The sequence below is a fragment of the Artemia franciscana genome, chromosome 16, assembly GCF_032884065.1.
Source record: "Artemia franciscana chromosome 16, ASM3288406v1, whole genome shotgun sequence".
Taxonomy (NCBI): Eukaryota; Metazoa; Arthropoda; class Branchiopoda; order Anostraca; family Artemiidae; genus Artemia; species Artemia franciscana.
In genome coordinates, this window is record NC_088878.1 from 32,014,529 (window position 1) to 32,029,031 (window position 14,503).

General features: G+C 32.8%; 1 protein-coding gene across 2 annotated transcripts in view; it reads right to left on the reverse strand.

The window, feature by feature from the left end:
- Nucleotides 1–14,503, reverse strand: part of LOC136037347 (tyrosine-protein kinase Drl-like) — a 227,572-nt gene that overhangs the window by 98,869 nt on the left and 114,200 nt on the right. The window contains exon 1 of one of the 2 annotated variants that reach the window (XM_065720021.1): nt 10,575–10,932. The exons of the other annotated variant lie outside the window; for it this stretch is intronic. Within the exon in view, the coding sequence (XP_065576093.1) occupies nt 10,575–10,677 (103 nt within the window). The 5' untranslated portion in view covers nt 10,678–10,932. Of the gene's footprint in view, nt 1–10,574; nt 10,933–14,503 lie in introns of those variants that run through there. 2 annotated transcript variants of the gene reach the window in all.

A 14,503-nucleotide genomic window follows, 5' to 3' on the forward strand; every position in this document is an offset into this window, starting at 1 on the left:
CGTTATAAAAATGCAATCCTTTTAACTAAAAAAAAACACAGCAAATGAAAAAAAAACCACACAAAACCAAAAAAAACAAAGAATGATAAATTGAAAGATCATACACAGTCTGCAATAGACCTGATATTACGTCAAGAAGGGTCTCCAGGCACCTTAACGAGAATTTGGCCGCAATAATGAGAATCAAAACCATACATTATTTCACGCCAAATCTGTCCCATACTAGATTTATAATGTCACGACGACGTTTTGTAAGAGCTTCCGAAACGTAGATTTCAGTTTTTTACCAATTTGGACCTTGTCTTGTATGTTTTGTAAGCCAAATCTTGAGTTGGAGTTAGACAAAAACCGGAGGAACTTTTTCAAAACTATTCTGTGATAGCAATTTATTGTTTATATTGAACTGGTAAGTAAGTGCTATGTCATTCTCCGATACATTGACACCCACATTTTGGTTGAACACACCAATCACGGTAGTTTTCCGATTCACTCCTGGTTTCTGCCTTATTCCTTGGAACTGTGAAGCAGAGTATTCCGGCCATATCCATCCAGCTTTAGTTCAAGTCTTTCGATTCGCTCTTCCAGGTTTTCCACAAAGGTTCTGTTTAGGTTTTACTGTTACTGCTTACCTTGAAAAAACTTGTTTTTTATGTAATTTTTGATCATTTTTTAAGTAATACTGGGAAATTTGGTACCCCCTTCATAGCAATGTCCCTTCCCCATGAGAGTTTCTTCCATGGAAAGATCCTCCCACGCAAACCCTCCTTCCCCCAAACACCAGAAAAAATTCCCCTGAAAACGTCTGTATACTTCCCCAAAAACAATACTACAAAGGCTAGGAATAAGTAGAGATAAAAAGGTGATGTTAATTAACGAAAAGATTGATCAGGTGGACAGCTTCACTTACCCTGATAGTATTATTAGTAAAGACGTTTGGAGCAGTGAAGATGTTAAAACTAGAATAGTCAATGCTCAGGGTGTTTTTTCACAGTTAAAAATAAGTTTAGAAGAATACGAAAATAGACTGAAAATCAAGATTAGAATATTAGAAGCTACAGAGATGACAGTGGTCAAATATGGGTCTGTAGCATGGACGCTCCGAAAAGCGGATGAAGATTTGCTTGATGTTTTCCAGAAAAATTGCCTATAGACTGTTCTGAGTACCCGGCTGACTGACCGTAATTCATACTGTAGCCTGTACGAAAGGTGTGGTTTGATCCCAATTTCTAGGGCTATAATGAGAGAATGGTTGGGATGGCTAGGCCACGTTCTACGAATAAAGGATGACTGATTGTCGAAGATTATGCTTTTCGGCCAACCCATATTGACTAAGCAAAAACCAGGTCTTCCACGGCTGGAGTAGAAGGATGTAATAAAGAAAGAAATGGGAACTTCCTGGAGGGGTGTAAAGAGGGGGGCTTTAAATAAATTGGGACGGAGGAGGAGCGTGCTTAGCTATGTTGGCCTCAGGTGGCTTTGCTGTGGTGAGTTGCTAGTAGTAGTAGTACTAATCTGACAGATAGTAAACACCAATCCAACTCTATTATTCACATCCGACAAAAGTAGTCCGCTCACTACACGTTCAGTATCATGTTCATTCAAATTTAATATTTATGTATGTAACTAAATTAAATGCATCGTTAATAAATGGAAAACCAAGGGTAAAAATATTTCTTTGTTTCAATATAAGATCTAAAAAAGCGGAACGTTTGGAAATATGGCGTAAAACCGTGATAAATGACCATACACATTTTAGACTCATAAGTAAGTAAAAAAGGATTGTAAACCATGTGAAGTAGGCCTATTACATGTCTATGAAATTTCATATTTGAAAATTATTAATGGCAGATAAGGAACCCAATTTAGAAAAATATTGGGGAGTCAGGGGGGGGGTCGAGGTTTTTTTCAATTTTTGACAAAAAAATATTTTCAACATCTAGGGGGGGGGTAGTTTTATTTTTTCTTTGAGTTTTTGAGTAGAAATACCAAAAAAATTATTTTTCAAATTCTAGGGAGGACAATGACACCCTCTCAAAATTTGTTGTCCTGATTTAGAGCAAATTAATGTAGAAACTCCACTGCAGCTTGGTCTTTTTTTTATTTTTGTTTTTACAATTGATTGAGTTTTTTCGTCCCAACACCATTGTGTATTACATTTTAAGCTGGCGAAATGCTTATCTCAAAGGATAACCGTTCAAGTCGTAAGTTTTTTTAAACCTGTTACAATGAATCATTATATTTAGCCACTTATCTCAATCAAAGTTTATGCCTATCATGTTGTTAGGAATTTCTAACCCAAGAGAAAGATATCTAGAGAAAAGGAGATCCAATAACATTTCCTAAAATTCAATTTTGGACCTTTTGGAAATCACTAGGGCGAGAAATCTCTTTCAAAAATGTCTTTCAAATAACTCCCCTTCTCCAGGGACATACAACCAAAAATTAGATCTATGAAATAAATGGAGGTTTAGAATCTGAAACGAGTTGAGGACAATGAGAAAAGAATTTAAATCTTTCCAAAGGTCTTTCTTCATTTGTGGTTTTGAAAATTTAAAATGATTAAACTCAATTTTAAATTGCAAATTTGAAGGGACTGAACCTTCATCCTTTCAAATGGAGCTATTTTCGTCTAAACTGTCAATGAATTTTTTAGTGAAAAGGGGTTCAAAATCCTCTAAAATAGGCGTAGTTCAGAAATAAGAGTTGAGAAACATGATAAAATTTTCATTAATACGCCTCACGAGGGCGGCTAGGTACGTTACGAGCAACTGAAAATTTCAATTGGATTCTTGTGAGCTGGGATTGATTAGAATCATTATCTAATCAACATTAGATCTGGGGAATGTCCAACTCTTTTTGGGGGAAGTTTGACCTAATAAAAACAAAAACAGTATTCATATCTATCACTAAGTTAAAATTCGATATTTAAATATAATAAAATAGAATATTTAATAGATATTAAAATAGAATATAAAATAGATATTTAAATAGAAATACACGAGCTGTGGATTTCTCATTTTCCACAATGCTATGATTCCGAATCAGAGAGGTGAGAAATTATTGGTTGACTTTTTACGATTCCTTAAGAATTTATTATACTAGACAACTACTACTACTATTAACTACTCGTCAAAGCTAAAAGTCAACTGTGTCCAACAAAGCTCATTAATAGAATAAACAGAACTTAGAACCTTAGTAAAGTGGAGAAGATATGAGTAGTGAATTGAGGCTTTCAAGACACGAAGGAATGGTCAGACACAGAAGAGAGAGACAGAGGCAGAAAAAAAGAGGGACAAAGAGAGAGAAAGAGATAGAAACAAACTTACTATTAGACAAAAATAATGAGCAAAATATGTGACAAAAGTTAGCCATTAAGCTCTAGGGAGTCTGTGTGGCTAAACTAAGCAACTAACTCCTTCATGGAAATATCGAAAGACAACCCCCTTACCCCCCCCCCCCCCAAAAAAAAGAAAGAAAGAAAAGAAAATGTAAATAAGTTGATTCGACCAAAGGAGTATAGAATAATATTGATAGTTGGGTGTGAGGTTCAAAAATGCTTTTAGCCCTGTTTGAAACTTTGGACCAAATGGTTTCTATATTTGCCATGGATATAAATTCCACCTAAACGAGAATCAAGTTCCTAACATTCCTTGAAAATGATACTCTGGCTTTTTAATTCCACCTAAACGATTCAGTTAAAAATAAGAATCAAGTTCCTAAAATTCATTGAGAATGATACTGTGGTTTTTAATTCCACCTAAAAGACTCAGTTAAAAACGAGATTCGAGTTCCTAAAATTCATTGAGAATGATAGTATGGTTTTTTCATTCCACATAAACACTTCAGTTAAAAACGAGAATCAAGTTCCAAAATTCTTTGAGAATGGTACTGTGGTTTTTCAATTCCAAATAAACGATTCAGTTAAAAACGAAAATCAAGTCCCTAAAATTACTTGAGAATGATACGATGGTTTTTAATTACACCTGAACGACCCAGTTAATAACGAGAATAAAGTTCCTAAAATTCCTTGAGAATAATAGTGTGGTTTCTTAATTCCACATAAAGACATTAGTTAAAAACGAGAATCAAGTTCCAAAAATTCTTTGAGAATGGTATTGTGGTTTTTCAATTCCAACTAAACGATTCAGTTAAAAACGAAAATCAAGTCCCTAAAATTACTTGAGAATGATACTGTGGTTTTTAATTACACCTGAACGACCCAATTAATAACGAGAACAAAGTTCCTAAAATTCCTTGAGAATAATAGTGTCGTTTCTTAATTCCACCTAAACGATTCAGTTAAAAACGAGAGGCAAGTTCCTAAGCTTCCTTGAAAATGTTACTGCGGTTTTTTAATTCCACCTAAACGATTCAGTTAAAAACGAGAATCAAGTTCCTTAAATTCCTCGAGAATGATGCTTTGGTTTTCAATACATTACATCACAATTTTGCCGTAACCTATTTTGCAAGTATACACAAAATATGTCATCACTTAAAATATTTGTTTAATTTGTAATTTGTACTTCAACCATTACCCTAAACAAATGACAATTATCAGACAGTTCTTGGTACTGAACTTGGAAAAAAAAACGGCTCGTGTTAACAGTAATCCAAAGTCTAAGAACAAAATAAAATTTGACAAAGAGAGATACATCATAGGAATTGGCTTATATGATGACTAAATATGTAACAGTTAATAAGTTTAAAATGAAATATTGAAAAATGTAAGCCTGTCAAAATTCACCTAGTTTTTGAAGAAGTGATATAATGTCCAGCAAAAAAAGAAGTGACATCTAAGAAAATTGCAACACCAATTTTCAGCGTATTTGAAAACCCTAGTGCGAAGTTTGCAAGCCACGATGTACATAGCACAAAATTTTGTAATTTTCGAATGTTTTTATTTGCGTTTTTCCCATGAATTATGATATTCGATCGATAATCCTAGGATATTGAAAGAGGCCTAACTCGAACAAAAATCAAAGGCTCTAGATTACTTTTAAAGTAACAAAAGCAATGGCGAAAACAATTTTGTCCCAAAGAATCCCAAAATGCTATTTAGTGAAATCTTTAGAATTTACAAACACAAAATATAAAAGACTATAATTACCTTAAACATTAAACGCAAATATATATCAATGTAGTGAAAGTACTTATGTCATATCGTAATTTCTTCCCCATTTTCCTATGAATAGATGCAATGTAATATATTGCTCTCTTTAAGAGAGTATGAATTTAAAAAAATAGATCTTTTGGATTAAAAAATACACGACAAGTAACTTTCTGTTGAATTTCTAGCATTTTTAGAATTGTGTTCCTAGTTATCGTGATGGAGTACACAGTTTTTCCAAGTCTAGTAGTCTCATTTGCAAGAAGCAGAAACAGAAAATCTGTTTTTTCTGTTATATATTTTCTGGCCTGGCTGTTCCTATAATAGCGATCATGTTATTATAGTTAAGCTTAACAGTGGATTTAGGCTTACAAAAGCATTTCTAAGCAAAGGATCTCTACCTCCTTATCATTATGTTTCTTAATTTTGTGTTTAAGTTAAGCTTATTGATAGATTTTCTGGCTTTCAAAAGTCTTCTCAAGCGAAGAATCTCTACCCCGTCATCATTGTGTTTGCTTCAAGTTTGTGTTTAACTTCAACTTAACTATGGATTTTCAGGCTTACAAAAGCATTTCTAAGCAAAAGATCTCTACCTCCTCATCATTATGTTTCTTAATTTTGTGTTTAAGTTAAGCTTATTGATGGATTTTCTGGCTTTTAAAAGTATTCCTAAGCGAAGAATCTCTACCCCGTCATCATTGTGTTTGGTTCAAGTTTGTTATGTTTGTGTATAACTTACAATTTATCGATGGCAATTCAGGCTTCCAGAAGCATTTCCAAGTGAAGATTCTCTTCCTTGTCATCATTGCGTTAGTTTCAAGGCTTCCAGTTTAAAATAAGCCTGATGATGACACATCTTTAGCCTTCTTAGTCATCTTTGTGTCAGCTTCGGGTTTGTTATATTTGTATTTAACTTCAACTTATCAATGGATTTTCAGGCTTCCAAAAGCATTTCTAAGCGAAAATTCTCTTTCTTGTCATCATTGTGTTAGTTTCAAGGCTTCCAGTTTAAAACAAGCCTGATGATGACACATCTTAGCCTTTGTTTACATTGTCACTCTAAATTTTCTTTCAAGACACAATTCATAAGCGCACTGGAGTTTAAGGCCTATTCACAATGATATTTTCCTAGTACTGAGATTTAGCTAGTGATAATTTGAGCCAATCATTATTTTTCATATATTTTTTGGTTGGAATCCAATAGCCCTATAAAGGGAAAAGGAAAAATAGGATTTTTTTTTTCGGGTGAAATGTCATAAATTTATATATTTTAATCTAATGGACTATGCCTTTTTAATCCAATATCATACTTGCAAGGGGGGGGGGGTAAAGATAAGGCCAAGGTAGAAAAATCGCAACTAAAGCAGATGAACACCATTCATAGTTTTTATTTTCAAGATCTTTTGCAAACTCATTATTTTTGAACTGGGAGAAGATATCATTCCATTTTTCTGGCAAATCTCGAAGAAAATTTCAAATACGGTAGTCTTCAGTACAAATGAGATAATTTTGCATATTATGGCAATCATTAAGTATCATACTGCAGTACTACCTTTAGATTAATTTCAATACGAAAATCGAATCAATAAGCAAAGGTTAGTTATTGCCTTATTGCTACATAAATTCATATTCAAAAAAGAGAAATAAATAATGAAAAGCAAAATATATGTGTCAATGTTAAAATGAATTTTAACATTTTGTTATCTTTCGTCATTTTATATTATTTATCATTTTGTTATCTTTTGTCATTTTATATTATCATTTTATTTATCTTTTGTTAGTTTCTTGCCATAATCAGACATAGTATGTGGAACTGAATTCTATAGTTTATCCGTAAAATAAGTACGTAAATTCTTTTCATCAAATGCATAAACATTTTGAAGAAAGTTTACTGGAGCTGGAGGGGGAAGAACGTAAAGTATATCAAAATGTATAAATGTATATCCAGTGTATTTCCAAAATAATGTGCAAAAATAATCGAATGCGCATTTTATAAGCAGTTGAAGGAAATCCAGTTGGCCAAATTGAGAAGGGAAATCTAATAAACAAAATTATTCAGCCTAACATAGAGTTGTTACATAGTTCGAACCTTGATGCCCGTCTTAGGCACAGTGGAACCCGAGTTAATGATGACCCTTGAAGCTGAAAATAATTTTTCATTAGGGAGTTTTCTGAATTCAAGATAGTATCTCTTATATTTTTGTAAGTCCTCCTACCACAGATTACGATAATTTATCATTAAGGGGTATTTTCATTGAAAAATTAAGAAATCAAACAAATCCCCCCCTCAAAGATCTTGAAAATAAAATGTTCCCGTCCCCAAAGTATTTTGTGATTTCATGTCACGGTGTAGCTCACGTTATTTTGCTGACGCTGACGAGGAGAAGCCTGGAAGCCTGGAATGCCTGGAAAATACCAGAAAACTGCTATTTCGCAGCACAATTGTTATTTTTTAATTTTAATTAAAAAATTAAATTTACTTTTAATTTAATTTACTTTTATTTTTTAATTTACCAGCATGATTCCCTGTTCTAATATTTGAGTTCCAACTTCCAGAGAAGGACTCATGAAATAGGAATCATCACTCCTGGTTCAAAATGTGAAGTCAGGTGGAGCGTTCTTCACTCTCTCCCTGCTCAACTGAACTGCTCTTAATAGTCACAAATGGCAGTTTTTCATATGGCTCTTTACCTGTCAGCTTGAATGGATCCAAGTCATACAGTTCGTGCTAACGATCTATAAGTAAGGAGCGATGCAGCTTAATAGTAACTGAAACTATAAAATACGGAATTTGGATGTTAATAGATGTATCAAACGAACTGTCTTTATACTGATTCCAAATACGTAATATTTTAATTTTAATGTTACCCATCGAAGGATAAGAAACTGAGAAAATTCGCCTGATTTTTAAGAAATTAAATAAAAAAAAACTAATTTTTTTAGCTGAAAGTAAAGAGCGACATTAAAACTTAAAACGAACAGAAATTAATCCGTATATGAAATGGGTTGTCCCCTCCGCAATCCCTCGCTCTTTGTGCTAAAGTTTTTAATTGCTTTAAAAAGTAGAATTGTGGCAAAGATTCAAACTTTAGCGTAAAGAGCGAGGGATTGCGGAGGGGACAACCCATTTCATATACGGAGTAATTTCTGTTCGTTTTAAGTTTTAATGTCGTTCCTTACTTTCAGCTAAAAAAATTATTTTTTTTTATTTAATTTCTGAACGTTTTTCAATTAATGCATGTTTGGTTTTGGTTCTCCACACATAAATTATTAAAATGAAATTTGTATATTAATTCTTTTTTTGGCTAAATGGCTTTCTCTTAGTTTTGATCAGACGATTTTGAGAAATAAGGGGTGGAGAAGGAGGTCTAGTGGCCCTCCAATTCTTCGGTTACTTAAAAAGGCAATTAGAACTCTTAATTTTTAACGATTTATTAGAAAAAATATACGTAACTTAAGAATTAACTTACGTAACAAACTTTCATAATCTTATATTTTTATTATGTATACGAGGGGGTTTGTGCCCTCGTTAATACCTCGCTCTTTACACTAAATCGTAAGTTTTATCCCAGTTCTTTAAGCATGACCCCTGAATCAGAAAGGCCGTAGAATAAATAGTTGAAATTACAAATATACTTTAGCATAAAGAGCGAGGTATTTATCTCCTCCTAAATACCTCGCTCTTTATGCTAAAGTATTTTTTGAACCCCTCATATGCGTAATAATCTGTGTTCGTTTTAAGTTTCAATGCTTCTCCTTCCTTTCATTTGTTAAAACGTTTTCATATTTATTTTTCATTGTTTTCTTATAGTAATGCTAGAAAATCCTGCGCCCTTTTCATTGAATGTTTCTTCTCCCATGACAGATTCCTCCAAGGAAAGATCCTCCAACATAGCCCCCCCCCCCCCCCAGTCCCACCCCCAAACAAAATAAAATTCCCCTGAAAACGTCTGTACACTTCCCAATAACCATTACTATATGTAAACACTGGTCAAAGTTTGTAACTTGCAGCCCCTTCCCCCAGAGATTGTGGGGGAGTAAGTCATCCCCAAAGACATAATTATTATGGTTTTCGACTATGTTGAAAAAAATGGCTATCTCAAAATTTTGATCCGTTGACTTTGGGAAAAAAAATGAGCGTGGGAGGGGGCCTAGATGCCCTCCAATTTTTTTGGTCACTTAAAAAGGGCACTAGAATTTTTCACTTCCGTTAGAATGAGCCCTCTTGCGATACTCTAGGACCACTTGGTCGATACGATGACCCCTGGGGAAAAAAACAAAAAAACAAAACAAAAAAAAACAAATAAACACGCACCCGTGATTTGTCTTCTGGCAAAAAATACGAAATTCCACATTTTTGTAGATAGGTACATTTTATACAGTAGGGTTCTCTGATACGCTGAACCTGATGGTGTCATTTTCGTTAAGATTCTACGACTTTTAGGGGGTGTTTCCCCTTATTTTCTTAAATATTATAAATTTTCTCAGGCTCATAACTTTTTATAGGTAAGACTAAACTTGATGAAACTTATATATTCAAAATTCGCATTAAAATGCGATTCTTTTGATGTAGCTATTGATATCATTTTTTAGAGTTTTGGTTACTATTGAGCCAGGTCGCTCCTTACTACAGTTCGTTACCACGAAACTGTTTGAAAGGGGAAACAGATTAAAGGATTATTAAAACTCAAAACAAACAGAAAGTACTGCATATATAATGGGGCTACCCCTCTCAATACTTTCCTATTTACGCTAAAGTTTGACTCTTTGTCCCAATTTTTCAAGAACAACTTCTTAAACACAAAGGCCGTTTGATTAGAATAGGAAGCTCTTTTTTAAAGATCTAAAAAAAATAGCATGAAGAGCAATGTTGAGGAGGGGGGCAACCACTTTATATACAATAATTTTTGTTCATTTTAAGTATCAATATTGCTCCTTACTTTAAGCTGGAAAAACTAACTTTTTTATTTAATTCAAATATAAGATTTAATAGTAGATACATGTTTTATTTTCTTCAAAACATGGATAAGATAGTACAACAGGCTGATAAGTTCCACCTGCTCACAAACTTCATAGAATAACTTGACTTCTTCACACATGTCTTTGCTTTCAAAAATTTTGTCGTTGTTAACGTAAGCATCACTGGATGTTTAGGCTATTACTACTGCTAAAACTACTAACTAAAACTACTAAAAACTAACTAAAACAACTAAAACTAAAACTACTGCTATTACCTGACATCAGCAAACTTAGCGTAAGCTATTAACACTAATTATTGAACTCCAATAAATTCGCTAACAGCGTCTAAACTATAGCAATAAAGCAGGTTAATATGTCTTTATCAGCTTATATAGACTCATACACAAGAACCGATTTGGGATAAGGCCCTTTTTTCTTGGGATGGAGTGAGGGGATTTGGAAAAGGAGGAAGTATTTATAAAATATAAGACAGTCTCTTTTAACTTACCTAATAGTCTCTTCACCTCCCTCTGGTCAATATACAATGTAATGAATCCATAACATATATTAACACATGTAAGAAAATTAAATAAAACGAAAAAGTATTCCATTTTGTAAATTAGAGTCCTTCGTATTTCATTTCCACTTTAATCCTTGTATACACCTTTCTCAAACTTGTCTCTCTTGATGGTTTGATAGAACACTGGAAATAAAGACGACTGGAATCGGTTTCCCCCTTTTCTCTCTTAGAAATGCGCCGCCTAGATTCCTTTAGTGTGAGAACGAGGCGTGTGTGACCTGCGGTAAGGACCAAAAAGGAAGGTGATAAACGGTGTTTTTGGCTTTGTGAGAAACCCTTATCCAGAAGTAATAGCCTTCTTTGAAAAATATGAGCAGTCATATGGCTTTTAATTATCACGTCAACACAGCCCTTAATGAACGATATCTTTGCTGTGAATATAACAACGGAAGTTGCAACAAGAGAAATTCAGGAAAAAACGGTGCTAGAAGTAGAGTTTATTTCATTTCCTGAATACAGACTATAATAAAAACACTACAATAAAAATTATACAATGTATTAAAAATGTAGAATTGTAAAATTATAGAAAAAAAAAGGAAAAATATAATTATATAAGAATATGTATATAATTATATATTGTATAATTATATATAATATAATTATATAGCTGTAAAATATAAATATACCACATAATTATAAAATAATTATATAAATTATAAAAAAATTATATAATTATAGAATTATACTCTATAATAAAAAAGTGTACTTTGTAACATAAAAAATTTCATTTCTTAATTTTTGGAGTCACTTCCTGCTGAACTAAGTCACCTCCCTGTTCACGTGCATGGATGTAAAGAGTTAGGGAGAACAAAGTTTCAAAACCCTAAGAATATGTTGGTGTAAATGAAATTATAAAAAAGGTAAAAGGAAACCCGTAGACAAACTCATAATTTGTTGAGGGAGGGGTGCAGTTACGAAGTTCCCCTGCTCATAAGCCTCTGAGGTAGAGCAATTAGTATTTCAGTGATAATTGTAGAGCAGTAGCTTGAAAGAATGGTTTTGTTATTCTAACTTTACAATTAAGCTAAAAATTGGTTTAGGAGGTATTCTTCAGGCAGACCCAAATTTTCAGAGCGATAGTTAACTGGCAATGATATGTCCAATTAATGACCAGTCTATGATCCCATTGTATTAGCTTTTTCCTGCTGCTTCCTCACTGTCTTTGAAAAGATTGCTGATTTCGAAAATAAACTTGTAGAAGGGGCATTTAAAAAATACGCGGAATTTTTGTCAACAAAAGAAGGGCGAACTCTTTGGTTGAACTCTGAACAAGCTTGACCCGTTAACTTTTTAAAAAGTTGAAAAATTGTCTTAGCAGTATAATATGTTGCAATTCCAAGTAAAGTAAGAGCAGAATCAGCTAAATTGCAGACAGGAGAGCCTCATCGCAGCATCAGAACTTCTTCCTAGAGCCAAAGTCAGGTATCCCAGAAGGGTTCATGTTTTCAACCCCCCACTTCCCTAGAAAAATATTGTCCGATGGTACAAATACAAAAAGAATGCATGTAAGCAAATCTTTAGTGCATTTTCTATTTTTTGTATACCTTCCCCCTCTAAGAAAATACCCCACTCCTCGAGCAAGAATCCCTTGTATTCCTTTGTCTAGCATATTCTTTACCTTTTCCAAGAAAAGACTGAGAGATAATTTCCTTAGGTATTGCTGCCACGTCCACCTTATAGGCCAAACCTAGATCCATTTAATATTTGTTTATCACAAAAACTCAAAGAACAATTGAATGATAACCATTTTCTCAGTTATGAAAGGAATTTTCCTTTCATAATTTTCTCAAATTTTTCCATTGTAATAGAAAAGTTCAAAATGAAGTGAAGATTTTGCGTTTTTTCGAAATTCCCTTGTAGTCTAGTTTTATCACAATGAGCAAAATCTGAGTTCGTCAAAACAAGAAAACAATTAAATCAAAATGAACTTATTTGGCGTCCGTCTGCTGGGCCAGATTTTGCAACTCGTAGATAACATCTTCCTAGGACAGTTCCAGAAATGTCTCAGGGTGTTTTTAGGATTGATAGTGCTTGGGGGCAAAATTATATTTTTTTTCAAAAAAATCTGTTTCTATAAGACAATTTTGCTTTACTTTATTTCTGCACTATTTAGTATGCTAGAAACAACAAACGCATTTTTCGGGAAACCACAGAAAATTTTCTTTTTCTAGAGCCTGTACTGTTTTATGTTTCATGATCCCAATACCAGAAAGATTTTTTTTTATCGCTCAATGTCACCAAGCTGCAGACCACTATCACAAAAAAAAGAAAAAAAAAGAGAGAAAAAAAAGCAGCTCTGTTGCATTGCAACCCGATAAAGGCAGTGGTTTGCCCCACTCTTTTAAGGTTAAACACAACGTTTACATAACCAAGTTAGAAAAAAAATAAAAATAAATAAATAGAAACTAAATAAAAGGAAATGGTGATATCAAATTTAAACACAGCAAATAAGAGTTCACATGTGAAGTTAAAACCATTCAGGAAAATGTCATTTTTCTGAATAGAAAGGGTTGCCATTAATATTAAAATCCCAAAGGAACGCAGAAGAACTACTTCACCTTTCTAATGAAAAGACAAATTCCCAATATTTATGGCGAAAACAAGTGAATAATTCAAACGAATTAAAACACAAGAAATTAATAATAAATTTGCTTTATTCTACTAAAGATAAAGTGTGATCATTCTATGCAGAAGTTGAGAGTTAGTTCTTAGAACTGATTATATCCTTATGGACAGGGAGCTGAAGGGTTGAGGGATCCTTCCCCATTTTGTTCTAGTTTTTCTGTATTTCAAATATCCGTTATAAGCCAAATTCCTACTGTTTTTAGCCCAATCTTGACTCTATTTTAACTTTCTAATTATTTTTTTTCCAATTAATTAAACTAAATTAATTCATTTAAATAATTAAGCCTACTTTTTTCTCTAATTAACTTACTCTTTATTTGTTTTAATTATTTCGCTTTAATCAAATTTAACTAAAAATAATTAGTTAATTTTAATTAACTTTACTTAATAATAGTGCTTTCAATGTGTCTGGATTCATGCATCACACTTTTTTTCTTAAAATGAAGAAACAAAGGAGTAATTTTCTTAAAGTCAGAGATGATATTTTGCTCCAATCTGATGCTTAAAGTGAGTTTTAAGTCATAGATAATGTTTTGGCGAGGCTTCCACACTTTAAGTACTTTTAAGTGTGAAAATTAAGATTCCGAGACAGTGGAAATAAAATCTAATTGTTTAAATTAGTCAAATCAAATATTATGCTATAATAAATAAATTAAAAAACTAGGGAAAATCTTGATTTCATTTTGAATGGGAAATATGAACATGCAGAAGAGATCTACAGAGAAATATTTTTAAGGGAAATACAGATGAGAAGAGTTTGTGTAAAAGAAGGTAGGCTATAGCTTTTCTTTGAAGATATACTTTTTTTTAATAAACGCTTTGTTACTGTTTAAATCCTTAAGTATGAAACGTGTTATAAAATTTAGCCAAGTTAGCTAAGTTATATTAAGCCAAGTTGAATTTAGCTCATTTAGCTACTTCTTATTATTTTCTTTTACGATTCAACGTCGCAACGCTGATGAAAATATAATACTACCCTGAAAACCTCATGATTTTTAAACAAATGAAAGAATTTTTTTGAAAATTGTGGTTTTTAGGTATGAAAATACTCATTTTGGGCCAAAAGAGAAAAATACTTTAATTTTAATGTTTTTGGTACTTCAAGGGAAAGCTAGAGATCCACCAGCATAAAAAAACACTAGCCAACCTCAGAATAATTAATACTTAATAAATAAAAGTTGACGTTATGCATCGCAAGTTATGCCAAATATGGGGAAAACGTGGGAAAGAGG